The sequence below is a fragment of the Macaca mulatta genome, chromosome 13 (genome assembly GCF_049350105.2).
Source record: "Macaca mulatta isolate MMU2019108-1 chromosome 13, T2T-MMU8v2.0, whole genome shotgun sequence".
NCBI classification, from domain to species: domain Eukaryota; kingdom Metazoa; phylum Chordata; class Mammalia; order Primates; family Cercopithecidae; genus Macaca; species Macaca mulatta.
The window spans coordinates 53,119,845-53,136,232 of NC_133418.1; the positions used below are offsets into that span (position 1 = coordinate 53,119,845).

The 16,388-nt window shown below is 42.8% G+C and overlaps 1 protein-coding gene across 34 annotated transcripts in view; it reads right to left on the bottom strand.

Moving 5' to 3' along the window:
* The window catches only part of DYSF (dysferlin), a 232,292-nt gene that overhangs the window by 37,430 nt on the left and 178,474 nt on the right, over positions 1–16,388 (bottom strand). For all 34 annotated transcript variants that reach the window (XM_028832409.2, XM_028832404.2, XM_028832406.2 and 31 more), the window contains one exon: positions 4,449–4,547. In XM_028832409.2, the coding sequence (XP_028688242.2) occupies positions 4,449–4,547 (99 nt within the window). The remainder of the gene's footprint in view (positions 1–4,448; positions 4,548–16,388) is intronic.

Here is a 16,388-nt window from a genome sequence, read left to right on the forward strand (position 1 = left end):
TCCTTTATAACTTTTTCATTTCCGTTTGCTTACTTTTATAGTTTCTGTCCTCTGTGCCCTTGGTTGTGTTTTCCATGTGGCCATTCTGTCCTGTGCTCCTTCCAACTTCACATTTTCATCTCTTTCTTTCCTGAGTCCTGCCAGCTCATAGTTTATCACTCATCTTATCAGTCCTTGACTTCTTTCATTTTTCCTTTGCATTCTGACTGCCCATTTTGAAAAGGTTCACAGTAAAGCATTTCATATCATCTGCTCCTTCTTTTGATAAGTTTTAATTTTGATTTTCTTTCCTTTTTTGCAGGATTTTTGAATTCAGGCTACACCATTTTTCAAAATTATTTCTCACTAAATGAGTTGAATTTTCCTAGTCCAGCTACTTCCTTTGCTCCCACCACAAAGGCAGACTGCTTCCTGCAAATATGGCTCATTTGGATAATTCTTGTTTGTGTAGCTCCACCTCTGCTTCTCTGAATCAAACTAGGTCTAAAAGGCTTCTGCCATCAGCTTCAACCTGTCTCCAAAGTTTCCATATCCACGGTTGTAAACAAAGGATATAACATTTATATTTCATGGTGAAACCTCACTTTCAGGAACTGTATTTTGAAACTATTATGAAAATTTTCAAACACACACAAAAGTAAAGAGAATAGATAATAAACCCCCATGTAACCATTATCTGTCCTAAATCATTATCAACATTCTTCCATTAGAAAGTATATTTTTGCTAGGGCTTTCTGAGATCTGCTACCACTCTGATCTTTCAACATTCTGCATGTATCTTCTCTTCATTTACTGCTGAGTGGCCTCTAACCAATTTCAGTTGTCTTTGAGCAGCCCTTACATATATTTTGAAGTCTGTGGCTTCTATTTGTTTCCAACTTTTCTGAAAATGGATTTTGTGGGTTTGAACGATTTCCAAGAGAAAAGGGGGAAAATGCTGACTTATGCAGCCATGTTCATACTGGAAGTCCCAATAAAATATTTTTTAAATTTCTAAGCGGCTGAATTTTTTGTTTAAACTTTTGTTATTAATTTCTCATTTTATTGCATTATAATCTGTCTTGTAAGATTTCTGCTTTTGGTAACTTACTACAAAACTAATATGTGATCAAATTTTGTAAGTATTCGCTGAGCATCAGGAAAAAATGTCTTCTCCATTTTTTATCATTTTTATTCTCTATTTTAAAGCTATAATTTTAACTTCATGTAGCTTAGAAAACATTTACCTTGTTATTCAGATCTTTTATCTTCTTATTTATTTGTTGTCTGCTTGATCAGTTAAGGAAAATGGTGTAATGAAATCCCCACTGCAACTTTAATTTCTGTCATTTTGTGCTTTTATCTGTGTGAGATATTAGTTTATATATTCTTATCCATTTTTGCTTTAAGTATTTCTAAGCTTTACTATTCTATGCATAAATATTTGAGAGTCTTTTCATTGAAATGTACACCTTTTATTTATATGAAACACTCTATTTTGCTTCCTTTGCTCTTTACTTTAAATTCTGTTTTCCTTTGGTTTACACTTACCTTGTTTGCTAAAATATTGTTTTCCGAAATATTTATTTTTTAGCCATTCTAAGTTATATTGTTTTAGATGTGTCTTTTAAAGACAGTACAATGAATTTTGACTTTTGATATAGCCTAAGAGTCCTTATCACTTAATGGGGGAGTTTAGTCCACCTTTATTAATGAGGAACATGAAGATGTTTTGTTCTTTCTCTACTATGTGTTTTTTGTGATTTCTGTTTTTAATGCTTTCTTGTTGTATCTTTTGTTCCTATATTTTTCTATTTAGATTAGGAGTTGTTTTATCCCCCTATGCTAGTGGCTTCTAAAATCTGTTTTCCTGTACCCACTGTGTGCTCCATTCTCTCCATAATGTGGCAGGCTATTTTTCAAAGACCCATGTTGGTGACGGTGGTTTTCTTCCATTTACTTATCCTTAATGAACCAGCGTTTCTTCCAGGTCTAGTTTTCCCCCAGAAATAGTTTGAATGCATTTTGCTTTGGACAGCCTATTTTCACTTGGATGCTGTCAGAGACCTCCTCCAAGAGGTCAAGCCGGAGGGCTGGGTGCCAATTCAGCATCCGCACCTGAGGGAGCAGTGAGGGGCCAGGGCCATGGGCCATGGGCCACCCTGACAGGAGTCCTCATTCTTGCTTGGGTTGTGTGACTTTTTGGCAAGGCCACAGGACCACACGCCAGACCTAATGTGTCAGACCTTCTTCCTGGTACACAAATAGTTCTGTCTCTTTGCCCAACCTCACACACCCAGCTACCAAGTCGAGAAAGAACTTGCTGCCTGAGGATGGTGGCTGCTGCCGCCTGTGCCTCATCTCTGAGCAGCCAGGTCTCCAGGCACAATTCACCAGGCAGGCCCATAGAGCAGAGACAACTTTTGCTGCCTGGTGAAACTGCCCTCCAGAGTGCTTAGCAGAGGCTCTGTGCCAAAAGAATCACCTGAAAGCCCAGGCCACCTGCCACCCTGACAAGGGTAGCAACTCTCTCTCATCCAGTCCCTTTCAAAGGGCTCTTGGGTCCTTTTCTATGTGTCTAACAGCCTATGCCCACCTCTCATTTTCTCCTCTCCAAGGCTGGGAGGCAATTGCGGGGTACAGTCTCCCCCATTTATAATCAGAAGCAGTGTTGCCAGATTTAGTAAGTGAAAATACACAATTCCCAGTTAAATCTGAATTTGAAATAAATAACTGATACAGAACGGGGTCTGGGAAGTGCTGGGTAGAGGACAACGGGGTCCCTGGCGAGGGCTTCACCCCTGGGCCTATGCCCGCAGACCCAGGGAGGACAGGCATTTCTGTTTTCCTGCCCAAATGTTGCCTTTCCCAAGACCATCCTGGCCTGCCACACCCCCATCCTATGCCTATAAAAACCCCGAGACCCTAGCGGGCAGGAACACAAGTTGCTGGACATCGAGAGGAACACACCAGCGGAGGAACACAGGAGCGATGGGATGTCAAGAAGGACCCACTGGCGTGTCAAGAAGGACCCACTGGCGTGTCAAGAAGGACCCACTGGCGTAGGAGCATACCAACAGGCCCCAGCAAGGCGGTAGGCCATCGACCCGCGGAACAACGCGGAGTCTGGCCCGGGTGGTAGGAGGAGAGTCCAAGCCGCTGGGCAGCACGACTTCAGGGGAAAACCACCTTCCCACTCCATCTCCCTTCTGGCTCCCCAGTCTGCTGAGAGCTACTTCCACCGATAAAACCTTGCACTCAATCTCCAAGCCCACGTGTGATCCAATTCTTTCAGTACACCAAGGCAAGAAACCCCAGGATACAGAAAGCCCTCTGTCCTCGCGATAAGGCAAGGGTCTAATTGAGCTAACACAAGCCGCCTACAGATGGCTAAGCTGAAATAGCACTCTGTAACACACGCCCACTGGGGCCTCAGCTGTAAACATTCACCTCTGGACACTGCTGTGGGGTGGGAGCCCCACAACCTGCCCATCTGCATGCTCCCCTAGAGGTTTGAGCAGCAGGGCACTGAAGAAGCCAGCCACATCCCCATTGCACGTCTTGTGAGGGGGATAAGGGAACTTTTCCTGTTTCATAACCAATAATTTTTAAATAAATATGCCCCGTGCAATACTTGAAGCATGTTGATATTTAAAAACTATTCATTGTTAATCTGAAATTCGAATGCGGCTGGGCATCCTGAATTTTGACTGGCAACCCTAGCAGGGAGACCATGCAACTCCTTTAAGGAGTAATTTCTGAGTCACCTCTGATTATCTTCTTTAAAAGTAGTCTACTTTTTCAAAGTATAATTATATTTGTATAATTTCCTCAAAATACCACAATTTGACTGACTCATTTCTGGTTTTTTCCACAGAAACAGGGTTTCCCATATTTTCAGATTTGTAGGTAATTTTCTGACCCAATTGTAGGAGTTAGGGGTCAGGAGTACATTCTCAAACTGATGCTCTTTATTTTAACACAAATTTTCTATTACAGAAAAGTTCAAATAACACTGAAAGACATGGAATAGGACAACAAATCCCTGCCTACCCATCTCCAAGCTTTAACAATTTTCAATGTCATGCAATATTAATAATGTTGACTATTTTGAAAATCAGTCAGGGGGGCCACCCTGTTTTGGGTGGCGGCCGGGGGAGCTGGGGCATGTTAACACAGATTATTTCACCTCTAAACACTTCTGTATTCTTCAGCATTCTCCTGGGAATACTGTCTTGGTTATCCCAGCCCACACTCGCTTCAGGCTGTAAATCAGTGGGTGGTTTTCTCACCCAGCTGGTCTAGTAGCATTCATCACCCTCAGACACTGAATGAGGAGGCAAATGCAAATAGATCTACTGTACGAGCTCTCTTTCTGTTGTGTCTCCCACTGCCCAGCACACACACACACACACACACACACACACACACACACACACAGCGACCATCAGACTGAAGAGAGGCCTTACCTTCAGGGTGTCAAAATCCTTCTCCAAGTAGGAGCCGCACTTTTCCCTCTCCCCTATGGAGGCAAAGAATTTGCTCCACCAATCGATAAACTCTTCCTCCTGAGTGGGTAGAAAGAAAAAGACCATTTCAGAAACAGGACTTGCCAAGGAGCGTCCTTCAGAGTTGAAAACCCGCCCTCTGCTGCTGGGCTGCTCTGGACCACAAGGCTTTCCTAGGGGTGATTTGGGGGAGCAGAGAGAGGAAACCTCCACCTCTCCAGGGGCAAAGCCTGCAGACTGAGGAAGAGGTTTCAGCATTTGGTTGGTGTTGAGAAGCGGAGGCTCTAGCCCTAGCTCTGCCCCCCAAGCATGTGTGTTTCTGTCAAACTCACCAGCCTCCCTTTTCCTTTCTGTGAAGTGGGCATAAGCATCTTTGTAGTTCCTGCATCGCAGGGACCCAACACACTGAGACCAAAATCAGAAGGTACATAGGGTAACTCTTAGGGGAAAATGTCAATAATGTATTATTTATGAATAAAATGCAGGAGACCCAGGAAAATTCAGACCCAAAAGAGTTTTATCTATTCTGTCCACCCGTCTCCCTACCCAGGCAATAAAGGACACATTGGAAATCAGCACTTAGCCTTCCCAAGGTCAGATCAAGTTCAGATCAAGGCAGAGTCCCTGAAAATCAACTAATACTAAGTACCCTTTATTCCACAGACACTGCTAAATGTGAGGTATCAGGTGAGAAGAAAGGAAGTGTAAGACAGCACATTTTCTGTGTGACACCTGCATCCTTCCTCCAGTCACCCCTATTTGCAGGAAAAGGTGGACAGGACTGTTGTGGCAAATCCTGACCTCCCCACCTTTTAACTCCTCCTATACACGGTGTGTCTGCAGGCCCTCTTAGCTCTGGTGTCTAGAATATTCCTTCAGCTGTGTCCTGTCTCAGGGGGCGGGGTGTCCTGTCACCTAGAGGGTCACCAAGCTCCCTGAAAGTGGGATGGTCAGTCCACCCCAAAAGTTCACTAAGGTCTCATCACTCAAGTCTGCGCCCATCTGTACCATTAGAGCTCATCTGGTTTAGTGGGAAGGGCCAAGTACATGGCGTCAGGAGCTCATTCTCGAACTCGCTTTCCTCCTCTGTATAAGAAGGTAGGCTAGAAGATCTCCCAGGAGCCTGCTCTGATTCTCCACCAGGAACTGAATATCTATCACAGAGTTTCTGAAAATGCTCACGGCCCCTTCAAACTAAAGCCAAGTGCTCCGAGCTCTGGCTTACTAAGGGTAAACACAAGCTGGAGCCCGGCCAAGGGTTCCTGAACAGGCACCCTGGGGAGAAGGTAGGATGAGGTTCTCGAGTCTCCACCCACCCTGGAAGTGTGGTCCTAACACCCCTTGTGTGGCCAGGTGGTCTCCAGACACACCACACAGGGAATGTATACCAGAGTGAGGCTGAATCTGCAGCCAGCCCCTACCAGACCTACTTACCTGGAGGATCTTCTGCAGCCAGGAGAGAGGAAACAAGGTCAGGTGGGGGGTAGGGTACAGCATGGCAGAGCTTTCTGACTTATAACCACTCTAGAAAAAGCTACCTTAGAGCAAGGCAGACCCAAGCCTTGATGTTTGAAGTTCCATTTAAAGAAAAAGGTGCTATGGGTGACACACATATACAGATATACATATCAAACTCACAGGATGACCCACACGCAGAAGAACAGACTTACACAGTCAACGTCCAGGAGAGATGTGTATGCTAAAACACACATATGCCCCCACAGAAACACACAACGGCACATACTGGCACACAAGCAAACATGGACACTTAGGTAGAAATGGTTAGAATGGAATCCAGTTTAGCTGTTGAGTGCCCCTGAATCTTTATTTTTCTTTCCCAGCCCAAATACTTAAAGGTTTGAGTTTATAACTCAGGCTCAGAGTCAGGCACAGACAGACAACCAACCAGTGAGTTCTGTACAAAGAAACGACAGGAACAAGAATTGTGGGGAAGGTATCACACTTCCCTCAATCCGGAATAACCAAGTTAATTTCCAAAGGAGTCACAGACAGATAGTCTCAATAATACTATTAACAGTGACAACTAAATAGACAAACATTATGTACACTAAAAACAGAAGATATACCTTCTTTTCCAGCACCTTTGGAGCACTTAGAAAAAAATAAAAAAGCCACAAAGCAAATCTCAGTAAAGTCCCAGAAATAAAACCACTATCAGTCACATTTTCTGACCATACTGCAGTAAAACTACAAATATGAGAAATTTTAAATAAAATACTAACCTTTTGGAAATTTAAAGGCATATGTTTAAAGCCTACCTGGTCAAAGAGAAAACCAAAACTAAAATCTCGGATACTCAGGAAATACCAACAATAGGAGATACATGTCCCAAAATGTACGGGTTGTAGCTAAGCCTGTATTCAAAAAAAAAATTTATCTTAAGTGTTTTCACTTTTATACAAAAAGAATGAAAATAAATTACCTGATAATTCAAGAAATTGGAAAAGGCAGAAAGACCAAAGAAAATTGTAAATAGAAATGAATATATTAGAAAAGAGGATATTACAATTGATAACTAAACGCCAGAGCAAGATTTCAAAAGATCATTAAAATAGATAAACGTTTATCAAATCTAATTTTTATAAGTAGATATACTATTAGGAATGAGAAAAATCAAATAAAAAGATATTATTGGAGACAATGAAAATATTAAGAGGTTTACGAGGCTGAAACCAATGACAAAAATCTTAGAAAATGTAGATGAAGTGAATGATTTTCTAGGAAAATAAAAATTACCAAAATTGATTCAAAAGTAGTAGAAAACATGGAGAGATCAATAACCTTAAAAGAAAGTGGAAAAGATCTCAATGAATTACTTCCAAAAAAAGACATGAGGCCAAGATCATTTCTCAGGGAGAAAATTCTACGTTTCAAAGAATAAATCTTCTTTGTTCCACAGCATAGAAAAAGATGAAAGTTTTTATATTCGTTTATGAAGCAAAGCTTGACAAAGCAACACACACACACACACACACACACACACACGGATTAATCTCATTCCTGAAGAGAGACATAAAGATCCTAAATAAAACACTAACGAACAGATGGCAGCACTCAATCTGGCGTGGTCAAGCTGGGTTATTCCAGAATACAAGAGTGGCTCAGCCTCAGTGAGTCAGGAGAGGAAACCCACAGGATCATCTACAGCAGAGGTCTGAAAACAATGGCCTACTGGCCAGCCACCTAGTTTCGTAATTTAAATATCAATATCTTCTGCAGCCACAATTGCAGAGTTGAGTCATCGCAACAAAGACCTCATGACCCCCAACCCTAAAATACTTACTACCTGACCCTTTAAAAAAAATTGCCAGCCTCTAGTTTATAAGATGCAAAACAAAAACAAACAAAAAAAAATGGATGTTTAAGAAGTTAGAATTTTTCATTTATTCTCAAATGAACCTCTCAGTGAATTAAAAGGAAGCTTTCTTAGCATTATAAAGAATATTTTAAAGCAATAGTCAGCATTGTGTTTGACAGTATCAGGATTTCTCCCTTCTGGGCTCTTGCACATATAGGTGCCTCTGCCAATAATTTTCATGTGACATAGACATAAAGAAGCAGTAAAGCAGGGTGGGTGAAGCCAGGACCCAGAAGCTAGACTGCCAGTGTTCAAATCCTGCCACACTCAGTGGTGTGACATTGGGTCACTACTTAACCTCTCTTGGACTCAATTATCTATAATAGAAAAATAATAGTGTCAATTTGACAGTTATTGTGAGGAATCAGTGAGTCAATATTGAGAGAGTACTCAGAACTGTGCCTAGCACATAAATGCAGTGTAAGTGTTTCTTGCTCTTACTGATAATAGTAATATTGCTGTTGTTGCATGGACCTGGTTAGCTTCTTGGCCAAGAGCTAATCTCCTACAAACTGCTGGTGGGCACGGATGGCCACTATCATTCCAGAATGCAAATCGGCTGTACATTTCCATAGCCTAAAAGAACATGCACTTTGACACAGCAATCTTATTCCAGAATTCTATGCAAAGAAAGTAATCATTGATACGCATAAAGATTTTACTTCATTTAAAACAGTGAAAAATTGGAAGCAACTTAAGTATCCAACAATAAGGAACTGTTTGGATAAACAGTACATCCATATGATTAAACATTACACAACCTAAAAAGTGATGCTGGGAAAATATATTTACTGACATGAAAAGTTACTCACAACTGATGAGATTTATAAAGGGCTAAAAAATAACGTGATCTCATTTTAACAAAAGGACTAAACCCCAAATGTTCATAGTGGTACTCTGAATGATAAAATTGTACACGTTTTATTCCTTTTATTTTGTATATAACTCAAAAATTTCTAATTTTTCATTGTATGCAAGTATTCCTTGCATAGCTTTAGAAATTAAAATTTTTTAAATAAAGAACAACAGCAAGATGCTTCAAAACACACTACCAATAAAGTGAAAAGACAACGCACAGAATGGGAGAAAACATTTGCAAATCATATATTTGATAAGGGATTTGTATCCAGAGTATATAGACAACTCACAACTCAATAATAATAAAAAAAAAATCATCCAGTTTTAAAATGGGCAATGGATTGAAGTTGACTTTCCCCAGAGAAAATATACAAATGGCCAATAGCACATGGAAAGATGCTCCACATCATTAGACATCACGGAAATGCAAATCAACACCTCAGTGAGAAACCACTTCTCACCTGCTAGAATGGCTATCATCATAAAGTCAGATCATAAGTGTTGGTAAGATACGGAGAAATTGGAACCCTTGTACACTGCTGGTGAGGACATAAAGTGTTGCAGGCACTTTGAAAAACAGTTTGGCAGTTCCTCAAAACATTAAACATAGAGTTGCCATATGGCCTAGCAATTCCATTCCTAGGTATATATCCAAGAGAAATGAAAACTTATGTCTACACAAAAACTTGTACATGAATGTTCAAAGCAGCATTATTCATAATAGCTAAAGGGTAGAAAGACCTAAATATGAATCAACTGATGAGTGGATAAAGAAAATGTGATATATTCTTACACTGGCACATTATTTGGTAATAAAAAGGCAATGAAGAACTGATACATGTTATGACATAGATGAACCTAGAAAACCTTATGCTAAGTGAAAGAATTTAATCACAAAAGACTACGTACTGTAGGATTCCATTTATATGAAGTTCCAGAATAGGCAAATATATAGAAACAAAAAATATTTAGTGGTTTCCAGGGGCTGGGAGTGGTTGGAAGGGACTGCTCACTCCTTAGCCTCTCTAGGACTCCATTTATCTAATCTGTAATGGAAAAATAATAGTATAAGTTTGACAGTTATTATGAGGAATAAATGCTCTTCAGTACTTTTTTTTTTGTAGTTATAAGGATATTCTAAAATGGATTCTGGTCATGGTTGCACAACTCCGTTAATATACTACAAACCATTAAACTGTACACTTTAAATAAGAACCTGTATTCACATGGATTATCTCAATAAAGTTGCTAAAATTAAAAAGAACAAATGATCAAATACAACCATATAACATCAAACAAAAGAATAAAAGCAGGAATCTCAAGTGTTTCTTTCTAAGGAAATAAGAGTTCAATTTTTTTTTTAATAGAACAATTTATTTACCACCAACGGGACCTAAATCTTACCACGCTCTGTTTTCCCCAAGTTCCCCTCTTGGCTACAATTCCCTCTTCCTTCAAAGTTCCAGGTGATGTCTGGTGGCTGCTGTTCCCCAGCAGACTCACAGCTGCTGAGATGAATGGCCTGTGACCTTCCTCCCGGCCATGCCAGCTGGCTGGCTGCTCAGTGACTTTTGCCCCCATTTTCTTCCTACATCCCACAGGTAAACCCTCTTCTAATCAATCACTCACACCTTTAATAGCAATTATGCATGTGACAGAATCATGATTTACATATTAACTAATATTTTCTTGGTCCTACAATGCTTTGTTTACCCCCTCGCCCTTTCCTTCTCCTAAACGCCTTGCGCCTCTCTTGTTCCATTGTACTTCTGGCCAACGCCACCTCGGGTTAAATCCAGCTCTTCTCCACTTCGCATCAGGTCCCCACAACCAAATGTGGCTGAAAAAAACCATGAAACCAGCTGCTGGGTCTCACACCAAGTTCCTGGCACAGCTTCAAGGAGCCCCAGTGCCACCCAGCACCCCATCTCACTTCCCTGGCCCTTTACTCGCCCCTTCTCCCGATACCACCTGCCACACTCACCCTCTCCCCAGCCCTCTAGCACCTCCTCCCTAGACTCATGCTCAGCCCATGTCCCTGCTTCCTTTCTCCTAGAAAGCAGAAGCAACTGGAAGAGACTTCCTCAAGCCCCCACCAGCACCCATGCCATGTGCTAATTTCCCTTCTGCTCCTGTGGGTGCTCAGCTTGTACCCCAACCCAAGGTCAACCTCTGCCCTCATGCCCGGGGCTCATCCCTTCTGGCCCATTCAAGGCCATCACTCCATGACTCTCCCCACCCTCTCCTGTGTCACCAACATCCCTCCCCTCTGGGCCATTCCAGTCGGCCTTCACACATGGGCACCAGTGCCCCACTATTCACCAAGGATATGTCTCTCTCTCTGCCCACACGCTCCCTTTTGGCTTCCACCTCATTACCTTCACCCCTTTACAGAAAAACTTCTAGAAAGAGTTGTCCATACTTATTGTCTCTAATTCTTATCTTTCCATTCTCTGTCCTCCTCAAAACATTCTTGTCAAGGTCACCAATGACTCAGACCTCAATAATCAATCCAGAAGCAGTATTTGGCAGAAGTGGTCACTCCTCTGTCCCTGAAGCATCTCCCCTCACCTTGCAGAGCTCCACGGTCTGGAGCACCACAGTGTTGTCCTCCCACCTCACCAGCCACACCTGCACAGTCTTCTTTGCTGCCTCCTTCTTGTCACCCACGCTTTGGCCATCTGAGTGCCTCGGGGCTCAGTGCTTGAGCCCCTCCTCTCTATCCACTCTCGCTCCCTTGGGTTCTCCCTGGGTCTTAGCTCTTTAAATAGCACATACGTTGATGAGTCCCACCTTGAGCTCTGTCCAGCCTGGTGCCTTCCCTGGACTCCAGCTGCCCATATGACATCTCCCACTGGACACCTGATAGGCTTCTCAAAGGTAAGTCCAGATTCCTATCTCTGAACATCCCTGCCCAGTCTGCTTATCCCACACCCTTCCTCATATGAACAAATGGCAACTCTCTCCTTCCAGATGCTCAAGACAAAATCCCTGCAATCACCTTTGACTCCTGTTCCTCATGACCCTCATTCAATCCATCAGTCACTCCTGCTGGCACTACCTCCAGTGCATATTCAGAACCAGACCACTCTATCACTACCACCCCAGTCCAGCCCCATCATCCCACGCAGGATGACTGCAGCAGTTTCCTAACTTGCCTCCTCACCTTTACCTTTGCCGTCCTGCTCCCTGAATCCATGCTCAACCCAACAACCATGTACATGGGATCCTGTCACCCTCTGTGCACATCCCTCCAGTGATTTGTCAGCTCACCCAGAATAAAACTAAAGCCCTTGTAATAACTTCTAAAGTCACTTATGGTTGAGCCCCCACACCTCCCTGATCTCACGTCCTTCCGCTTTCTTCCTCACTCATGCCACTGCAGCCAACAAGGCTTTCTGGTCCTGAACACTTCTAGCATCCTCATGTCCTTCCCCTGGCAGGAATGCTATTCCCCCGATAGATCCCTAAGCCACTTCCTCACTACCTTCTTGTCTTGATTCCAGTGCAACCTCAGTCTCACCCTTGTTATTGTCCATATTGTAAATCACAACCCCCTCTCAACAATTCCTATTCCCCCTTCATTGCTTTTTCTCCACAGTGATTATTGCCATCTGATATCCAATAGATTTTACGTGGGTAATATTTGTTATATTTGTTAATTGTATCTCCTTCTCCATGAAGGCAGAGCCTTTTATCTTTTTTTTTTTTTTTTTTTTTTTTTTTGAGACAGAGTCTTGCTCTGTCACCCAGGCTGGAGTGCTGGAGTGCAGTGGTACTATCTCGGCTCACTGCAAGCTCTGCCTCCCAGGTTCAAGCGATTCTCCTGCCTCAGTCTCCCAAGTAGCTGGGATTACAGGTGTGTGCCACCACACCCAGCTAATTTTTGTTATTTTTAATAGAGACAGGGTTTCACCATGTTGGCCAGGCTGTTCTCAAACTCCTGGCCTCGAATGATCCACCCACCTCTGCCTCCCAAAGTGCTGGGATTACAGGCGTGAGCCACCGCACCGAACCCCATTTACCTTTTGTAACACTCATAACCTCAATGCTTAGAACATTGCCTTAAACATAATTGCAGTTCTGTCAATATTTGATGGATACAGGAATGCCTCAACAGCAGAATGTGGGGAAAGAGGGGGTGATCCTTGGCTTTGAAGTTGACAAAGGCTGATCACATGCCATTAAAATAATACGCTTAAAAGAATGTTTTGTCCAGCCAGTTTTTCCCCATCATAGGCAAAATAAATGAAAGTGTAGAAGGAGAAAGGAAGCAAGAATTAGAGACTTGTGATAGTTTCTGATAAGGCACCGCACACCCTGCCTCCAGGTCAGCTCTAAAGTATATACGGAACAGACCCCTCCATAACTTTGGGGGTCCAGGCAGCAGCAGCCACCCAAAAGTTGCCAGAGGAATTGGATGTGGGGCAGTTGACTGGAGATGGCTGCATGGGTGTCATGGGAGGCAGAGCCTAAGCCCTTGGAATTTCCCGTAGACCCCAGAGTGTCATGGGAGAGCTGCTTAATGGTGCCCCACTCCCTGTAGGGCTTGAAAGGTAGTGGAGAGAGAAAGAGCCAGGAAACCTAGAAAGATTTGGGGGCTGAAATGAGAAGATGCAATATGGCCTGTGTGCCCAGAAATCAGTGAGTCTCTAAATGTCAGAGTGGACACAGACTGGTGACCAGGACTTCCTCCCTGTGGAGGTCAGGAGGTTATGGAAGCCCAACCCAGAATTCAGCTGCCTCCTGGGGTTAAGGAGGAAGACAAAAAGCCCAGACTACCTAAGTTTAAACCTAAAATGCTGAAGATTACCCGGATTTTTCTGCCATCAGGAAAAATGTGGGCTCAAAGGAGAGATTAAGTTGATTTACAGAAAAATAAAGTTCTATTTTTAACACACTCACAGATGTGACTTGAAAATATCATTCCTGCTATTTCACTAATCTGGCTTCTGATGGAGTTATTTCAAGCCCACTTCTCCCTTTTCTTTGCCAGAAAGTCCAGGAATAAGTTAGCACACCCATAAGAAAGAGCCCCACAAAAAAACAGGACAGCTATTCCATGTCTGAACTCAGAGGTGCCAAAGCCAACTAACCCTCTGATGTTAATGGAATCCCATATTCCAAAGCTCCAAAAGGGAAATAGTGGTATGTTTTCTCATTCCAAATGTGTTTTTTACCTCATTTTGCAACAGCAAAGTATCCAGTTTTGGAACATGGCAAGGAGGAAAAAGAAACACAAAAGGTTTGATATTTGAGGTGTCACCTTAGGCTTTAACAAGAAGTCTGGCCATTAAAACATCACACCCCCATGCTCAAGGTTCAAGGCCCCTTGTGCAGTCAGCCAACCCCGTAAGTCTGATCAAGGCATGGACTGGGAGCCTCTCCAGTTTCAGCTAATAGCCAACACGCAGTTCCTGGGCAGCCAGAGCAAAATAGCAGAGATATGTTTCTCCAGTCTTGATCCAGTCTAATGAGCACCTTAATCCCCCTGAAGACCCAAATCAGTATGATACATTCCAAATATTTAATCTCCCATCAGCATTCAGTAGACCTAACACATTTCATAAATATGGGCAGAAAAACAGGCAACAATAATTCCTTTCTGTGAAGTCAGGAAGCAGGAGACAGGGGGCAGGTACAGAATTTGTTTTCTCTTCCCAGGATGACCAGTTGAATCAAAGAGAAAAATTTCTGGTCAAATCCGTTTGCCACCAAGGTTATAATGCTAAACCTTGGGTCACTATAGAGAACTATATGCCCAACTCTTAAAAAAAAAAAAAGTGGTCCATTATTGTTTATAATTTTAAGTAGGCCTTCATGCCTATGTCAACCCAGAGATAGACATCCTAGACTGTGCTGAAAGTAATTTCCCTCTTAGTACAAATCATCATCATCAAGATAATAACATAACAACCCAACACTGGGGTTACTGTAAGGCTCAGAGTAGATAGCTACAAAGATATGCTGTAACCTGTAAAGTTTACCATGATTAATGTTCTTGGTGATATTGCCAGCGTCATCAGTTTGATCTCCAGTACTGCTACCCTATAGCTCTACATCTGTATTACTGGAATCATGGTACAAAGGTTCCTCTAATTCTTTCACATCTTGAGATTTAGGAAATGGACTATTTACTCATGCACACATGAATAAACACATATGTAACATAAAAGTACTCATGCCTACATGTAGACCAGTCAAACCCCCAGACATGCAAATACCCTGACTTCAAACCTACTCCACCCTCCATATACAAAATCACTCATGCCCCTCAAAGCCACATAGACATATGCCCACAGCCAGCCACCGTGTTGATTCAGCAGAACTCCACACACTCATAACATAAGTCACTTAATTATTTCTACAAGTGGAACACTGGGCTTTCAACCTCTTGTAGACACTCCCTGTAGTCCAGCCTCCTAGTCTGTGGAGGGGATCATTACTCCGCTTACTCTGATTTCTGGATCAGCAGAGGGGGGAAAGAAGTGAAGACTTTTAACCAAAATGCTGAATTGCTTCCAAAGGCCCAGAGACTACATGGGCCTGAAATCCAGTAAAGTCAAACAGATGGCAAGGGGACCTGATCACTTGACTATTGGCCTGCTCCGGATGGGGGACTCACAGAGTGTCGGGGAACTGTGGGGAACCCCAGGTTGCTGATGTTTTCTCAATTCAGGATCCTAAGATAGCTCCTTGGGGGCCCATGCCTGGATTCTGTGAGGGCACCATAACCCCATACAACTATGCAGAAAGCCTAGAGTAATGGAACCTAGACAGTAGGTGAATGAAAGAAGCTTCCATCAGACTCTTCAAACATACGAAGAAAGCAACAAAACATCACTAATTCAGAATCTATGACAATTCCAATAGGGCCTGGGCAGCATACCTTATCTTCCTTCTGCTTATGTATACAATTTTGCTTAACAAGAGTTCCAACTACTCAAGAGAAAAACTATTTTTGAAGGCCTTCCCAAGACTACAGAAGCATTCATCAAGCTACAGACACTGATATTAGCTCTCCTAAATTCAATTTTAAGAGGATTTGAGGGGAGCCTACTATGTGCCAAAGTCAACCTACTTTCTAGTTACTGTGTGCATTTTCATACACAAAATCACATTACTTTTCAAATATTTTATATTTTGAACTTGTTGTTAATTTGCTCTGATTTCCCTGTGCCTTGGTTAATGTAGAGAAGAGTTAAAGACAAAAGGTGGTTAGTAAGTTTCACCAAGCACACTCAGAGGGGTCTTGTGCTCAGCAGTGAGCACTGCACCGACTTCCAAGCACTATTTTGACCCAGGCTAGGGAGTAGATAGTGCATAGGACCAATAGGGAGAGGAAGACATCAAATTAGACCTCAGAGAGAGTTGCCTATGCTGTAGATTTCCTAGGGAAGCTGAGAATACCCCTCTAGGAAGAGATGAGTGTTTTTTCTTTAGATGGGAAAACAGATCCCTCTTGGACCAGGGGAAAGACCCCTTGGGGCAGGGGGTGGTGGAGGGGTTATGTCAGGATGAGGTGGAGGCAAGGAGGGCTGGATGGTGGGAGCCAGGGCCTCCTCCTCCCTGATGGAGCCCTGAAGTTTGCCAGACAAGTTTCACCCCAGGCTGTCCCCCCTGCAGTGTGCAGCGAGGGAGGAGGGGTGCACCCCCGAGGAGAC